Consider the following 14,690-nt stretch of genomic DNA (forward strand, 5'->3'; position numbering starts at 1 on the left):
CAGGAGTGTCGAAATAATAAATAACTCGGCAAGACCGGGGTCAAACCACAAGGAGGTTAATTGTACAAATTATAAATAACAATAATACAACAACAACAATAACAACAACAACAACAACAATAATAGTAATAATAATAATAATAATAATAATAATACTAGTAGTAGTAGTAGTAGTAGTAGTAGTAGTAGTAATAATAATAACAACAACAACAACAACAATAATAAAGAAGAAGAAGAAGAAGAAAAGTTTATGAAAACTTTGAGATGAAAAATTAACGTAAGGATTAAATAATGATAACAAACAATGTCAAGGTTAGAGGATCCACTAATGGTATGTCAAACAAGTATAGTATAAACTCTTATTATTCAATTGGAAACCACACACAAAGGAGGTTCCAATCATATTATAGATTGTTAACATGGTTACATTAGTCATCTTATTCAATTAATACTAATACTTGTAAATGTCGTCAAGCATTCATGATTATAACTTATGTTAATAACAAATCAAGTTCTTTTCATAGCTCAGGTGTCGGTTATACCATACAGTATGAGCTATGAAAGTGCCAAGCATTTGTTGTACCAATTGTTATACAACATAAATCAAGATTAATCATTTAACAAGCAAAGTATTAAAGAGTAAACAAGATAACAAATATAAAATATGTTAGTATCAAACATTAAAGTCCATATTAAGTTTACACTATACGTATTCTTACACCATTAGTGTAACCTTTTCACCTTGACATAATAAACTTAGCTAGACATAATAAAAGAAAGAAAAATAAATAAATAAAATAAGAACATAAATAAGATACAAGTTAACTAAGTAAATGAAAGGCATAAACTTGATATTAATGAAAGCAAAGCATAAGCAATACAAAAAAAATACAAAGAGAGAAAGCAAAAGCATGATCTTGATCTCGAGACCAAGATGATTAAATGCATGGCAAATGCCTCCTTTTATAGGCCAAAATTGGGAACTATTGATTTGATGACTAATTGATGAGGGGGTGTCCAACTCTTGACTTGGTGACAATCCTTATCTTCTCTTGTCTGCCCAAAACGTCATTGATAACGTCAAAATTGGAGCCACTCGAAACATAAAAGTTGTAGGCAATTTTCTCAGCTTTCTGGTGTAAAAACTTCAGCTCATTTTGACTTCTAGAACTCTAGATATGGCTAAAATACTGAATAGTGCTCGGGTTGGAGGACAGATTCGAGCTTCTTTGTTGTTGCAACAATTTGGACTTGAAAATGGCCTTTTTAGATATTGGGATATGAAAGTTGTAGGCCTATGTCTTCCCTTCCCATCCATATTAAGTAGACCTAAATCTGAGATCTATAGCTCCAGATATGACCCAATTACTGAACAGTGTTCCGGTTTGGATTGCACCGACATCTCTTTTCTAAGTTTGGCCATCTCTTTATCCTTTTAATTTCAGTTCTTAAATTCATCAATCAATCCTTTCATTTATGTGATAGGCCTGCATTTAAAATGAACATTTACCACAAATTAAAGGTATCTTATATTATTAGATATATTATTATAAAACATGCTTTAGTTAAGGAGTTATGGATACTTGAAGTGCAAAATGATGATATAAAACCTTGATAAAAATACACTTTTAAGTACTAATCACCCATTATGGTTCCCACCAAGTGGTCGTCCCTCTAGCTGCTACAATGTTGGTCAAAAAATACTAGCTTGATTAACCTTGGATAACCTAGTTTTGGTAGTAACAAGTTGTTGGCTTATTGTCAATAATTGAGATCAATCTTACAACATTGAATAGTTATGTTTCAAGACCTTCTTTGCCACTTATAAATAAAAGCAACCCATTTTAACAAGAAAATAGAAGGGAGGATAGAATTGAGAAACTTATACCCATACACTATATTTGCAAACCCTTCAGCCCATGAATATTTAGTCTAACATAAACTAGAGGAAATTTCCATTGTCCTAACTGGAAAAAAAAAAACATACAAAGCACCACTTTTCCTCCTTTTTTTAGCCAAAAATACAATTTCTCCTTCCCTACAACACTTAGTACACCACAAAATAACACAACCCCCTATTAGAGCCAAACAACAATAATCGGATATCCTATTAGGAACCATCACAACCACTTCTTCTTTCTTAGCATCTATTCCTTCACTAAATCTCTACATCAACAATGACAACAAACTCCAACCAATCAACCATTTGCCAATAAAACATAAGTTGGTTGATCGGTGTCAGAAGAGTTACACTTCCTCATCCATAGTAACATTCATGCTGTAAACAGTAATAGAATCCTCCTTTAGCAATAGTTGCACCACCTTTATTGCATTTATGAGCAACATTTGATTTAACTGTTACCAAGTAATAGAAGCCCAAGTCTCAACAACCTTATTTCCTTGTTTTCTCATTAAAACAATTGTGAGCATCAGCCTTGCTATGGTTGTAAGCTTTAATTTCTATTCTAACCAAGAATATTGCCAAGTATAGTGCTTTGTCTTTCTATAAGTACATCACATTGATAAAGTTAGCCAACTTTTGTGATTTTTGTGAAATAACTAACCATTTAAATGGTTTTGTTAGGCAGTTACACAATTGCCAAGGTAAAGTAGTTATTTTTTAAACAAATTAGGAATAAAAAAAGAGTCAACATAGTTAAAAATCAATGTCTTTGATTTCATAAACACAAATATGGTAAACATTTTTAAAATTCTTTTTTTTTAATAATATATGGTGCATAAAGAACTAGCATGTATTCATATGTATTAGGAAAAAAAAGTTTATACAATAATAAATATTTTGCATAAAATCCAATAGAAGACATATCTTAGAAAAAGATGCTTTGACACCGATGCAAATTGTTGAAAAAAACTTATTAGTGATTTGAGAATTCACTTTCTTATCTTTAGATAAATTGCTACAATACTACTTTGATTACTAAAATCAAAGAGATAGTTCATTGTACAAATGTTTTTGTCAAGTTAATTCAGAAAGTCAAATATGAGAGAGAGAGAGAGAGAGAGAGAGAGAGAGAGAGAGAGAGAGAGAGAGAGAGAGAGAGAGAGAGAGAGAGAGAGAGAGAGAGAGAGAGAGAGAGAGAGAGAGAGAGAGAGAGAGAGAGAGAGAGAGAGAGAGAAATTATGTTTCGTTGCTTGCACCCTTTTAATATGGGTTATGCCCTTATATATAAATCTAAAGGAAGTAATTATTTCTTTTAGTAACTGTTTGAAGCAATTACAACTGCTTTACAACTATAAATATTTAGACCAAACCCATCCCTCATCGGCAAATTAGACCTAACCCAATAACCAATAATTTTGTATTATGTTGATTCAAGTTACAAGATATAAGATACAAAACAAGTGAAGATTTAGTTCTTTAGGATTCATTTTAGTACTTATTATATAATTTTTTATATCTTACTTGATAGCACAAATTAAAATAAATTCACACATTTTATATTGCATGCATTATATGATTAATATGCATTTAGTCAATTTAAGATTCAGTAGGCTTAAAATTGGATTTTAAGTTAAATCAATCAACCGTTTGACCATACCAAGTAAACTGGTCAACCACTTGTTTATCAGGAATGAACATCTAAAAATTTACAAGAACCGGTTGATCAATTAATTTGACTAATCTAAGCTAGTTGATCATTTTAACAATTAGAAGAGAATATATATATATATATATATAAACACAAACCTTGAATATATATCATACACAAGTTATTTTAAGAATAAAAATAATTTTAAATTATTAATCTTAAGAATTTTAATAAATAAAGGGGAGGAAGTTGGATTTGAAATTTCCTCTTATGAGCTTAATGGATGGAGATTGAAGTGCTAATCAATCTACAGAATTTTAATTAATAAGGGAGTTAATTTCACCTTTTTTTTTTTTTTTTCCCCTTATCCTTTTACATAATTCCAAACCTTCCACGTTGCATCTTTAAATTGCTTAAGACCGAAGCAAAGAGAAACTTGGTTAAGGCTCCGGGGAAAAAAAACCAAGAAAGGAGTGCTCCTCTTTCTCACCTTTGCATAATCCATCACGTAGTATAAAAAGCAAGTCTTAATAAATTTGTCAGATAAGCAAGTGTCTTCATTAATCTACCCTTTCCTTTTCGATATAGTTTTAGCTAATTGTCATTTTTAATATGTATTTATCTTCCCTTTTGGTTTCTGATTTTACTTCCTTTGAGTATTAAATAATTAATTTTTTATATATAAATACTTTATTCATATCCCTTTAACTCCAATATTCCAGTTTTGACATTTCTTTCACACTGCCTTAAATCTAATTTGTATTTTCAATGTAACTAGAAAGAATTAGCTTGTACTTAATGAAAAAAAAATATTATATACAATATAAATAAATATTTAAAAAGAAAACTGCAATCTAAATAAAAATATGTTTTTATTTTTCAAGACAACTAATACATAATATGTATAATTAATTGAGATAAATATAGAGATAAAAATACTAAAACAACTCAATCATTCAATATTTAACAATGTTTTTTTTTACTGGTTATATGTTTTAAATCTTATTTAGTTTTTTTTAAAATAAAAAATAATATAAAACAAGACAATTAAAAAAAATCAAAATAAATGAAGTATCCAAAAGGCAAATGATGGTTTTGTATTACATCCTTCTAAATATAATAAAGATGAAAAATAATTTTGAAGAATGTAATTTAATTACTTAGATTTTAAATTTATTTTTAAAAAAATTAATTTAAATTTTATAAATTTTTAATAATTAAATTTATTTTTAAAAAAATTAATTTAAATTTTATAAATTTTAGAGTTATTAAAAATTTATATAATTGTTAATTTCAGAATTTATAAAATTAATTGAGATATATATAAACTAATTAAAATTTATATTAATAATAATTAAAAAAAGAAAAGAGAGAGAGAGAGGTGACAAATGGCCGTCCAATTTTAATCTACCCCAAACAATCCCTTCTCTTTCCATGTATAATTAATTACATTAATATTCGTTAAGATAATAAAATAAAGTAATTATAAAGACAGGCATTCTTACACGTGTCCCTTTCTCAAACCCCTTCGTGTATATAAATCCCATAGAAAGATTTCAAGAAAAGAAAAGGAAAGCACTCAAAGCCTACAGAGAGACAGATGGTGTCTTCTCCCCCTCCTCCTTCTTCAGGTGATTTGGACCCGAACCCGACAAGGAGAATACTGGGGTTGGGGTTCTGGATACAAGGGCTCAGGTGTTTACCATGGATGGCGATTAACTTCTTTTTGAAAGATGGGCTTCATGTGGACCCTTCTACTCTCCAGCTCCTTCAAAACTCTGCTAATCTTCCCATGGTTGGTAAGCCTCTCTATGGTGTCGTTTCTGATGCTGTTTACATTTCTGGCCAGCACCGCATTCCTTATATTGCGATCGGTGGTAAGTGAAATCATCACAACTACCTTACCTCAAGCTTTTCTATCTTTTCTTGCTCATTGAGTAGTTAACTTGAGTTTTGTTTCACTTGTTTGATTTGATTTTATTTATTTCCAGAGATCATAGCATAGGCAGCAGGGATGCAATTATTCTTTTAGCCCTTTCTTGATCTGATAATAGATATATTATAGTTTGAGTCTTTCGATGAAGGGTTTATTATAATGTTTAAGGAAATATAGGTTTTCGGAGTTTTAATGCTATGATTTTTCTGGGATGTTGTTGGCTTTATGAGTTTGCTTTTGTACAATTAGTTTCAATAGTAGTTGTTTTCTTACAATTTAATGAGCAAATTTACTTCTTTTTTTTCTTTTTCTTTTGTGTGTGTGTTCTTTTTGTTCTTGTTTTTGTGTCCCGGAACTGCTGTCATGATGATTTTATCCTGTGTTTTTCACTCATCGGATAAGTTCTATATCCCTTGATAAAGAGGGTTTGATCTTGTAACTTTTAACTACTTTCTTGTCAGTAAGGGCAGACAGGCAGAGAACAGGTGCATCTTAAGTTTCAATAAACAATCCCTTATGGTGTTTCTTGAAGTTCTAAGTTAGTAGAGTATCTAACAGTGATGTAGGATAATACTACTTAAACTTGTTTTTGACATTCAGGGGAATTCTCTCATTGCTTCTTCAAATTGTGTTAACCTGTAATATTCCTGCTAAGCATGTTTATCTATTAGAATTATCCCAGCTGTCTTCTTCACGATAATGTTATCCTTGCACTTTTGCTCATGGAACAAGTTCTATATTGTTTGATAAAGATAGCTTTGAAAATAGAGAAATAGTGAACTGGAGCTTAAATCTTGTACTGATTTGCCTGCAAGGAAAAAGTTTGGTAGCACGGTGAACTGAGGATATGATTCTGTAGTCTGTACAACTATGCATGGTCTTTTATCTCTTTTGTGATATAACTCAAAATTACTCCATAACAAGTTTGCACAGCTGTTTTGCAGCTTTCTTGCAAGCAGTTTCATGGCTAGCCATAGCAATCCTCTCCCCATCAGGCATCTCAATCGTCACCTTGAGCCTATGTCTTCTCCTTAGTAATCTTGGTGCTTCAATAGCTGAGGTTGCAAATGATGCCATTGTTGCAGAGATAGGAAAGCAGCCCACTTCACCCCCTAAAAAATCCCAGTCATATTCCTCGGGTGAGCTCCAGTCATTTGTCTGGATTGCTTCCTCTGCTGGTGGTGTCCTTGGAAACCTGCTTGGTGGTATTGCCATTAACATTTATGGTCCCCAAGCTATGTTCCTCTTTTTCAGCCTTGCTGTTGCTGTGCAATTGTTTATTATTGTAACTGTCCGTGAAAGCTCACTCAACCTCCCCAAAAGTTCATCGAGAGTTGGAATCAGAAAACAGCTTTCAGAGCTCTCAGTTGCATTACAGAAACCTGAGATTGCTTACTCAATAACATGGTTGGCAGCATCAAATGCCATAATTCCATCACTAACAGGAACCATGTTCTTTTACCAAACACAATATCTGAACATCAATTCATCTGTATTGGGGATCTCTAAGGTTTTTGGCCAGGCAGCAATGCTCCTATGGAGTGTCATCTACAATCGTTTTTTAAAGTCAGTTCCATCAAAGAAATTAATTGCGGCCATTCAGGGAGTGATGGCAGCATTCATGCTGTCTGATGTGCTGTTTGTGAAGGGAGTTTATCGGAGCATGGTTGTGCCAGATTTGTTATATGTTATAGTCTTCTCAGGCCTTTTGGAGGTTCTATTCTTCATCAAGATTCTGCCATTCAATATTTTAATAGCACAGCTCTGCCCCTCGGGATGTGAAGGATCCCTGATGGCGCTTGTGGCTTCTGCTACTGCCCTTTCATTCATAGTGAGTGGATACCTTGGAGTTGCACTCTCATCATGTGTTGGAGTAACTGGCAGTGATTTTTCAGGATTTCCTTGTGCCCTTCTGATACAGGCAGTCTGCACGCTCTTGCCGATTTATTGGTCATCTTGCATTCCCGATGATAAGAAGCCGGAAAGCAGGAGCAAAAATGAGTAGAATTGTAGTTTTGTCGATTCAATTGATTTTCAGAGCATTCTTTATTCCTTATTTTGTACCATGTTTAGTATACCTAGTGGTCGTTGCAGCCTTGCAAGAATTTCGTATGGTATCTTGAAAGCTATATGCTGTGACGCTGTGTTGTTGGATCTCTTTTCATCCATATAATTCAATTATCAGCGGCTCATTCAAGAAATTTTTTTGTAGTGTTGTTGTAACCGGCCTCGGACAACAGGTCATCATGTAACCTATCCACGTTAGATGAGATGAGACTTGAGTTGAGACTTGAGTTGATATGTTGAGACTTGTTGCAATTGGGTTAATAATTTTAATTTTTAAAATTTATTTTTTTATTTAATTATAAAATAATAAAAATAGGCATATGTAGGAAAGATAACAAATAAAATTAGGGGGAGAAATATTATTTTCATAGTAAAACTAGGTTTTTTTTTTTTTTTTTTGTCAGCATCATGGTTTGTTGAAAAAAAATCGGTAATCAGGAAAAAGTCATAAAAGCTGTAATGATTAAGAAAAAAACAATAGGCATGATAAAAACTTGTGGGTTTTTTTATTAACCGCAACAGTACTCTGGTTTTTTATTTTAATCCCTTTGAAACTCGTTTTTTCAATTTAGTCACTAAATTGTTTCTTTTAATTTTATTCTTGCATATTGCATTGTTTTAAATTTAAGCTTAAAAATTTATTTAAATTTATTTTGATTCACTTGAGATTTTTAAAATGTTGGTAACATATATGGACATTTGATTGAAGCTTATTTTTTGCAAGAATAAATTAATTTTGTTGCTTATAAGAAATTGAAAATACAAGGATTTAATTTAATATAAAGTCTAAAAAAAAAGTTTTTTTGTGTGCTGTTTAACTTGTGCTTTTTTTGGATTTTTTTCCTTCAAAATTGTTTTTGGTTCCATTTTGGTCCTTTTTATTTTGAAATTGTTTTTATTCAAAATTTTATTTTGTTTATTTTTCAGTGTTTGATTTGAGAGAAAAGAAAGAGTCATTGGAAAACAATGAAAAAAAAAAGTTGATGGGTGGTTGAATTTTAACGATAAAACTAGTTATTTTTTGTGTCAGTGGGTTTTATTTGACAAGAAAATTTCATTTTAAGTATTATGTTATGTGATTTAACAAAGATTTTTTTCCAACTTGACCTTGTGTTTTTTTGAACAACTTAAAAGTGTTTTGAGTTTAGAGATTAGTTTTTAAAATTACAAGGGTGTTTGTTAGATGAAAATAAATTAAAAAAATAATTTTTTAGATCTAAAATTACACAGATGGATTATCTTATTTTTGTTTTAGGGTAAACCAAGTGTCATTTACCCTTTAAACCAAGAAAAAAAAAGGCTAGGTGCGTGTGTCCTTCTCATTTCATGGGCCAAGCCCACTAGCCCACATAGATCTAGGCCACTAGTCTCTTTTTTTTTTTTTTTTAATATTCTTCTTTTTTTTAAAATATTTTTCATCATAGATTTAAAAATAAATTTATTAATTTTATCTTATCTCTTTCTTGTGAATATGTATTTTTAGTATTGTATAATTAAATGAAAGATAGATTCTAAGATAAATAATTTAGACCCAAGCAAGTTCATCATTTGAATCAAGAATTTCATGGGTTAATTAAATTAATTTATTTTTATTCAAAACATGATCATCTTAATATTTTGTACAAATAAGATGAATCGATATTATCTTGAAATTATATATATATTCAGGCCAAGTCTTAGAGTTTTTAACTAAATGAATTAAAAATATTTAAGCTTAGAATTGTTTTTCGTTTCAGGTCCATTTCAAGTTCAGGAGTAGTTTTTTAGGCGAAGAATAAATTTATCAAAATATTTATAGTGTTTTGTACATATTTTTTATTAAAAATGTGTTGAGAAATAGGTTTTTGTGTTAAAAAACCTTTAATTTTGATTTATAGAGTACCACAATAACCACGATCTAGTAAAATTAGATGACATGTCTTTACCTTAATAGACGATAGGTTATCTAATTTATTTATTTTTCAAAAACAATTAGGCCAGATGACAAACCATATGCCTTATCAGCAATAAGAAAAAAAAATTAAGGCTCCAAGTATGTTGAATTTAACAAAATAGGTCAAACATGACAACATCGCCTCACCTTTTCTTTTTTTCTAATTTTTTTTAATTGATGTTTTTTTTCTTATAAATTAATCACATCATCCACTCTAAATATAAAAAAAAAAAAATTAAGGGTCAAGGGAGACCCTAACAAAATAGGCTAAATAGCCTAGCCTGACTTACCAAATTCAGTATTACCTAATCTTTTTTTATATTATTTTTTTAAAATTAATGGTTTTTTTATGTTTTTTTTTCACAATTACTTTTTATTTATAATTAAACTAATACTCCTCTTTATTATTTTGTTTATTCAATCTCTTTTAAATGACAATTAAGTTTTAATTATTTTATATATATTTAATTTTTGAAGAGATTATTCTAATTTATTTATGATTTTTTCTTTATGTTTTATATAAATAATAAAATATTTATTTTTAGATAATATTTTTATTATGTGAAACCTTACTTTTTTTTTTTCAATTTATTCAATCAATTTCATATATATTTATGTTAATTATTATTTGATTGAATGAAAATTTGATTTTGATAAACGAAGTTAGTCAACACAATTGGGTAAAAAACATATATTATAATATTAAATATCTTAATCTATCTCTATTAATTTTTTATTTTTATCTTTGTTTATTGTTATGATTTTCTTTTTATTTTATAACACAAATAATTTTTAATTTATTTAATTATATATATACACACACACACAAGCTTCTCTATTTACATTTAAAATTTTTTAATATACAAATACACATTGAAAAAGCATGCATATATAATTTTTTAACGAAAAAAATACCTAAATAGCTAGTTCTATCTAATTAATGTAGCCGACATCTTGTGGTTAACCAGAGGGTTGTTTCATTTTCTAATAGAGAGAGCATTCAAATGTCAGGCAGGTAGGCACAATGTTCTCCAGTAACCAAACAACTTAAATAAGGGCAAAATGAAAGGCAATTGGAACAGGCGGAGATTGTTCGAAATGGGGGAAGTCGAGAGCAGACCGAAGAGCCTTAAGAAGTATATCCTGAAGGAGTGTAGAACTACATTACATTCGTTTCCTGAGCAAACGGTTCTCAAGAAAAGGGGAAGAGACTGAAAACAGAGGCCAAGAACTGGGGATATCTTGTCCTAATCCCACAAGATGTTCTTCTCTTATGCCTGTGAATTCTATCTATTGTCACACGATTGGAACCAATAGCCAAGAGCAGCGCTTATAAATAATTGATCTTAAGCATGTCAGTTCTTCAGATATCAACAACTCATGAACATGGACATTCACAAAAGATTAATCTTGATAACCCAGTTTTACTGTTGCTAGCATGTCAACAGACAAAATCCATCATACACTAAGATCTATGCTTGTGTGTGTGTGTAAAAACACTCTGAAAATGCTGAAATATCTCATCAATAATTACATGATTGCAAAATATTGCTTGCAAACAATCCATTCAACAAGCAAAAGGAAAACCTGATCATTTGTCGTATTGGCTAAACTGTTTCAACTTCCAACAAGTTAGCAACACGCTGACAAGTCCCTAAGGTCTCTTCTTATATAAAAACTACAGCATTCAATCATGATATTCCAAATTAAAACAAAAGGAAATGTAGAAAAATATCCAGTTTTTTATTAAATTCAAATCAGAATGCACTCTTTGATATGCTAAAGCAGAATAAGCAACCACATAGTTACGATTAAAAAACACTCCATGTTCGCTCACCCGCCATAAGCCATAATCTCGTACTCCACGCAAAGCTGCAGCTCAAATTTCAGCAACACAGCATTTACGTCCATAAAAGTTTTTGATTAAGATGAGAAAGCTCACAAGTGAATATCAACAGAACATATAAACAGAGATTAACAGCACAGCCAGAGGCTGAACAAAACACAGTAAATTAAAAGGCACAACTTCCAGTCATAAATTAGCTTACGATGATACAACCAAAGCATAATATTAGTACTAGTAACTTCTAAATGCAACCATCCCACAAGCATTCTGATCGAACCCTTTCGCCCTTCAACAGTCCTTCGATTTCTTTCGGAGGGTTTAGACCTAAACGTTGAGCACGCTCCCAACGTGCAAGCCGAGACATCCCAAGGCACGGTCCATATGCCATGTTCATGTCAAATTGCCTCAACACATCCTCATGTTTGTCATAATCATCTATTAAACACAAAACACCAAGAAAACACTAAGTTACAGCTTATAAATACACAGAATATACATATACATACACATGTAACACAGTTTCAATTAACCAATGCCGATATTTTACAACGAATTTTACCACACTAAACAATAGACCCAGATACAATTTTCCAATTTGAGTACAATAAACGAAAAATAAGTTATTAAAACAGCGAAGACTTATCTTTCTTGTCATGCGATGAAGAAAATTGCCAGTATTTTTATTCTTTAAAGAAAAACACACAGTAAAGGGAGAAAAACAATCCCAGAAGCGTCAACTATCAAGCAAACACTAACAAATTACAAGTAAAAAAGAAAAAAGAACAAAAAAGGAGAGGATACAAGAAACAGAAACCTTTGAGATCAGGAGAATCATGGGAAACCAAGGCAGTTGGTTGGGTAATATCAGAGCCAAGAGTGGCGGCGTGAATAAGGGACGATTTATTGGTAGATGTGGATTTTCTGATACCACTCTTCTTCTTCTTTTGCCTGTAGAAACCCTTCATGTTGCTTGATGCTGTTGCCATCTCACTCCCAAAATTTCAAAATTTCGACTTTCTGTTTCTGTTTCTATCGCGAGAGAGGAGACTTAATTAAATTTTATTTATCAAAACTGCGGGTCCATTTATTTTTTTCAGCTTAAAAAAATGTTAAAGATATTAAAAAATTGATATATAATGGTTAAGATATCTAACGATAATATATTAAATAATATATTTTTAAAAAATATATTAAAATAATGATATAACGAATTCACCAGAAATAATAATAGTTAATTTATAAAATTGGTGATTTAAAATATAAAATCATGATAAAACTATAAAAACTATATTTAAATAAATTAAAATTTTAATTATAATAAACTAAACATTAAAAATTAATATATATATATATATATATATTTAAGGAAAAAAATAAATTAAGTAAACTTAAATTTTTAATTTAAACTTATCTAAATTAATTTATTAAACTCATAAATCAAGTTTGAGAAAGCAAAGAAAGTAACATGACTCTATAATTTTTATATATTTTATTATATTTTGATAAATATTTTTTAAAAAATTAATTATTTAATAAATAAAAATATTATTTAACAAAAAAAAACTAGTTCCTAATATTATTAATCTAGATACAATTTTTAATAAAGGCATGTTTGTTAACTTTGTTTCATGAAAAGGAGATTCTTAAAAATTAATTTCTAAAAATTTTCATATTTGTTTATTATTAAAAAAATTAAAAAATTAAAAATATTTTTCAATTCAAAAAATATTTAGCTTGGTTTCCAGAAAGTATTTTCTTTTTATTTTAATGGAATATATTTTTCAAGATTTATAAAAATTTTAAAAATATCTTGTTATTTTTTTATTATGTTAATTTTGGTCTTCAATCTTTTGATTTCTATATATTTTTTAAGTTATTTTTTATTTTATTTTTCAATATCATCTCTTAAAATTTGATTAAATTTGATTTTTATATTAACTTTGATCTTATTCTTTTTATTTTTATTATGTTTTTCTCTTATTGTTTTCTCAATTGAAATTTTTTTAGCTATCATATTTGATCTCTATATTTTTTATTGCTATTTATTTTATTTGAAATAATTTATAAAATTAAAATTTTATTTTTTAATTTCATAATCTTTCAACTTTTTTATTTACCAGATTTGGTTTCTATTATTTGGATTATTATTTATTTTTTAAATTAATTTTTAAAATTGATTTTTGCCTCAATTCCATCCCCCTTCAACTATTTTATTAATCGAATTTGGTCTATATTTTTTTATTTATTTTATTTAAAATAATTTATAAAATTATATTTTTTTTCAATTTTATCCTCCTTGAAGTTTTTTTATTTGTTAGTTTTAGTACCTACTATTTTAATGAACTTGAAAAAGAAAAAAAAATATTAATACGTTATTTTTTAAAAAAAATTATAATATAGCCAAACACTAGAAAGTATTTTATAACTTATTTTTTGTAACACTATCAAAATATCAAAAAATAATTTATTTTTTAAGAATTTATTTTTCATAATAATTACTTTAAAAAAATTACTTTTCAACAAATAAACAGTTATTAAATCTCGTGGTCATTTTTATTGTATGTGAATCACTCTATTAGCATTGTTTTGTCAAATTAGGTCTCCTTGTAAAAACATTTAACAAAGTATCATTTGAAAAAATATAGTGTTCTAATGATAAATAAACTTGCAACACTTCCACTAAAAGGTCATAAATATAAATAGAGAACTTTAACAATTTCCAAACTACTTCATATGAACATATGAAATAGCAGTTGAGGTAGACTTATATCTCGTCATGGTTTTATTTTTTTATAATCATTTGAAATCTATAAAATCCCATACTTGTATATTTGAAAAAATATTTTATTAGCATTGATTGTAAACAAATTTCTACATTGATATAAGCTTTATATTGAAGAAGTTCTTTATGATAAAGCACAACAAAGTTAATGTAAAGTCAAGTATCTCATTTGAAATTTATTTCATTGTATCATTGTTTGATTTGGATAGAGAAAAAAAGTATGGTCTCATGAGATTATGGGGATCATAATTTAGCTCTTCTCTTAGAAGTTTGTTTCGTATTTTGGCCATTAATTTGCAATTAGGTATAAATAAATTATATTTTTTTTAGAAATGTTGCCAATGCATTTAACAATATCTCTAGCTGATAAAGAATGCAATTATAGATCTCATGATCAGAAAAATATAAATTTTAGCATTTGATATGAAGCTCTTGATCTTGTAATATTATTATCAAACATATAATGCTAAAAATTTTAAAAAAATGATTTTGATTAGTAACTTCAAAAAAAAATACTATTAAAAAGTTACCACAATTATTATAGAAATGAAGCTGTTATAATCACCTTTTACAAA

The 14,690-nt window shown here is 28.8% G+C and overlaps 2 protein-coding genes across 3 annotated transcripts; one reads left to right on the plus strand and one right to left on the minus strand.

The window, feature by feature from the left end:
- Positions 1-4,924: 4,924 nt before the first annotated feature.
- LOC105119333 (probable folate-biopterin transporter 7) lies at positions 4,925-7,679 on the plus strand. 2 transcript variants are annotated; one of them, XM_011017462.1, is made up of 3 exons: positions 4,925-4,932; positions 5,144-5,428; positions 6,432-7,679. In XM_011017462.1, the coding sequence occupies exons 2-3, from the start codon at positions 5,152-5,154 to the stop codon at positions 7,490-7,492; spliced, it is 1,338 nt and encodes a 445-aa protein (XP_011015764.1). In that variant the 5' UTR covers positions 4,925-4,932; positions 5,144-5,151; the 3' UTR covers positions 7,493-7,679. The 2 variants fall into 2 exon arrangements, with proteins under 2 accessions (XP_011015764.1, XP_011015763.1); XM_011017461.1 differs by lacking the exon at positions 4,925-4,932 and having other exon boundaries at positions 5,118-5,428.
- Positions 7,680-11,211: 3,532 nt separating this feature from the next.
- Positions 11,212-12,390, minus strand: POLD4 (polymerase delta 4). The gene is made up of 2 exons (XM_011017463.1): positions 12,148-12,390; positions 11,212-11,768 (listed from the first exon to the last, which is right to left on the minus strand). The coding sequence occupies exons 1-2, from the start codon at positions 12,317-12,319 to the stop codon at positions 11,575-11,577; spliced, it is 366 nt and encodes a 121-aa protein (XP_011015765.1). The 5' UTR covers positions 12,320-12,390; the 3' UTR covers positions 11,212-11,574.
- Between the last annotated feature and the right edge of the window lie 2,300 nt (positions 12,391-14,690).

The sequence above is a fragment of the Populus euphratica genome, unplaced genomic scaffold (genome assembly GCF_000495115.2).
Source record: "Populus euphratica unplaced genomic scaffold, PopEup_1.0 scaffold2782.1, whole genome shotgun sequence".
In the NCBI taxonomy this organism is placed as follows: domain Eukaryota; kingdom Viridiplantae; phylum Streptophyta; class Magnoliopsida; order Malpighiales; family Salicaceae; genus Populus; species Populus euphratica.

Excerpts from the sequence above, each read along its gene's own strand:
- POLD4 (XM_011017463.1), bottom strand. The coding sequence starts at position 12,319 with ATGGCAACAGCATCAAGCAACATGAAGGGTTTCTACAGGCAAAAGAAG. Across the intron at positions 11,769-12,147 it reads TGATTCTCCTGATCTCAAAG|ATGATTATGACAAACATGAG; the intron begins GTTTCTGTTTCT and ends TGTGTTTAATAG.
- LOC105119333 (XM_011017462.1), top strand. The coding sequence starts at position 5,152 with ATGGTGTCTTCTCCCCCTCCTCCTTCTTCAGGTGATTTGGACCCGAAC. Across the intron at positions 5,429-6,431 it reads TCCTTATATTGCGATCGGTG|CTTTCTTGCAAGCAGTTTCA; the intron begins GTAAGTGAAATC and ends GCTGTTTTGCAG.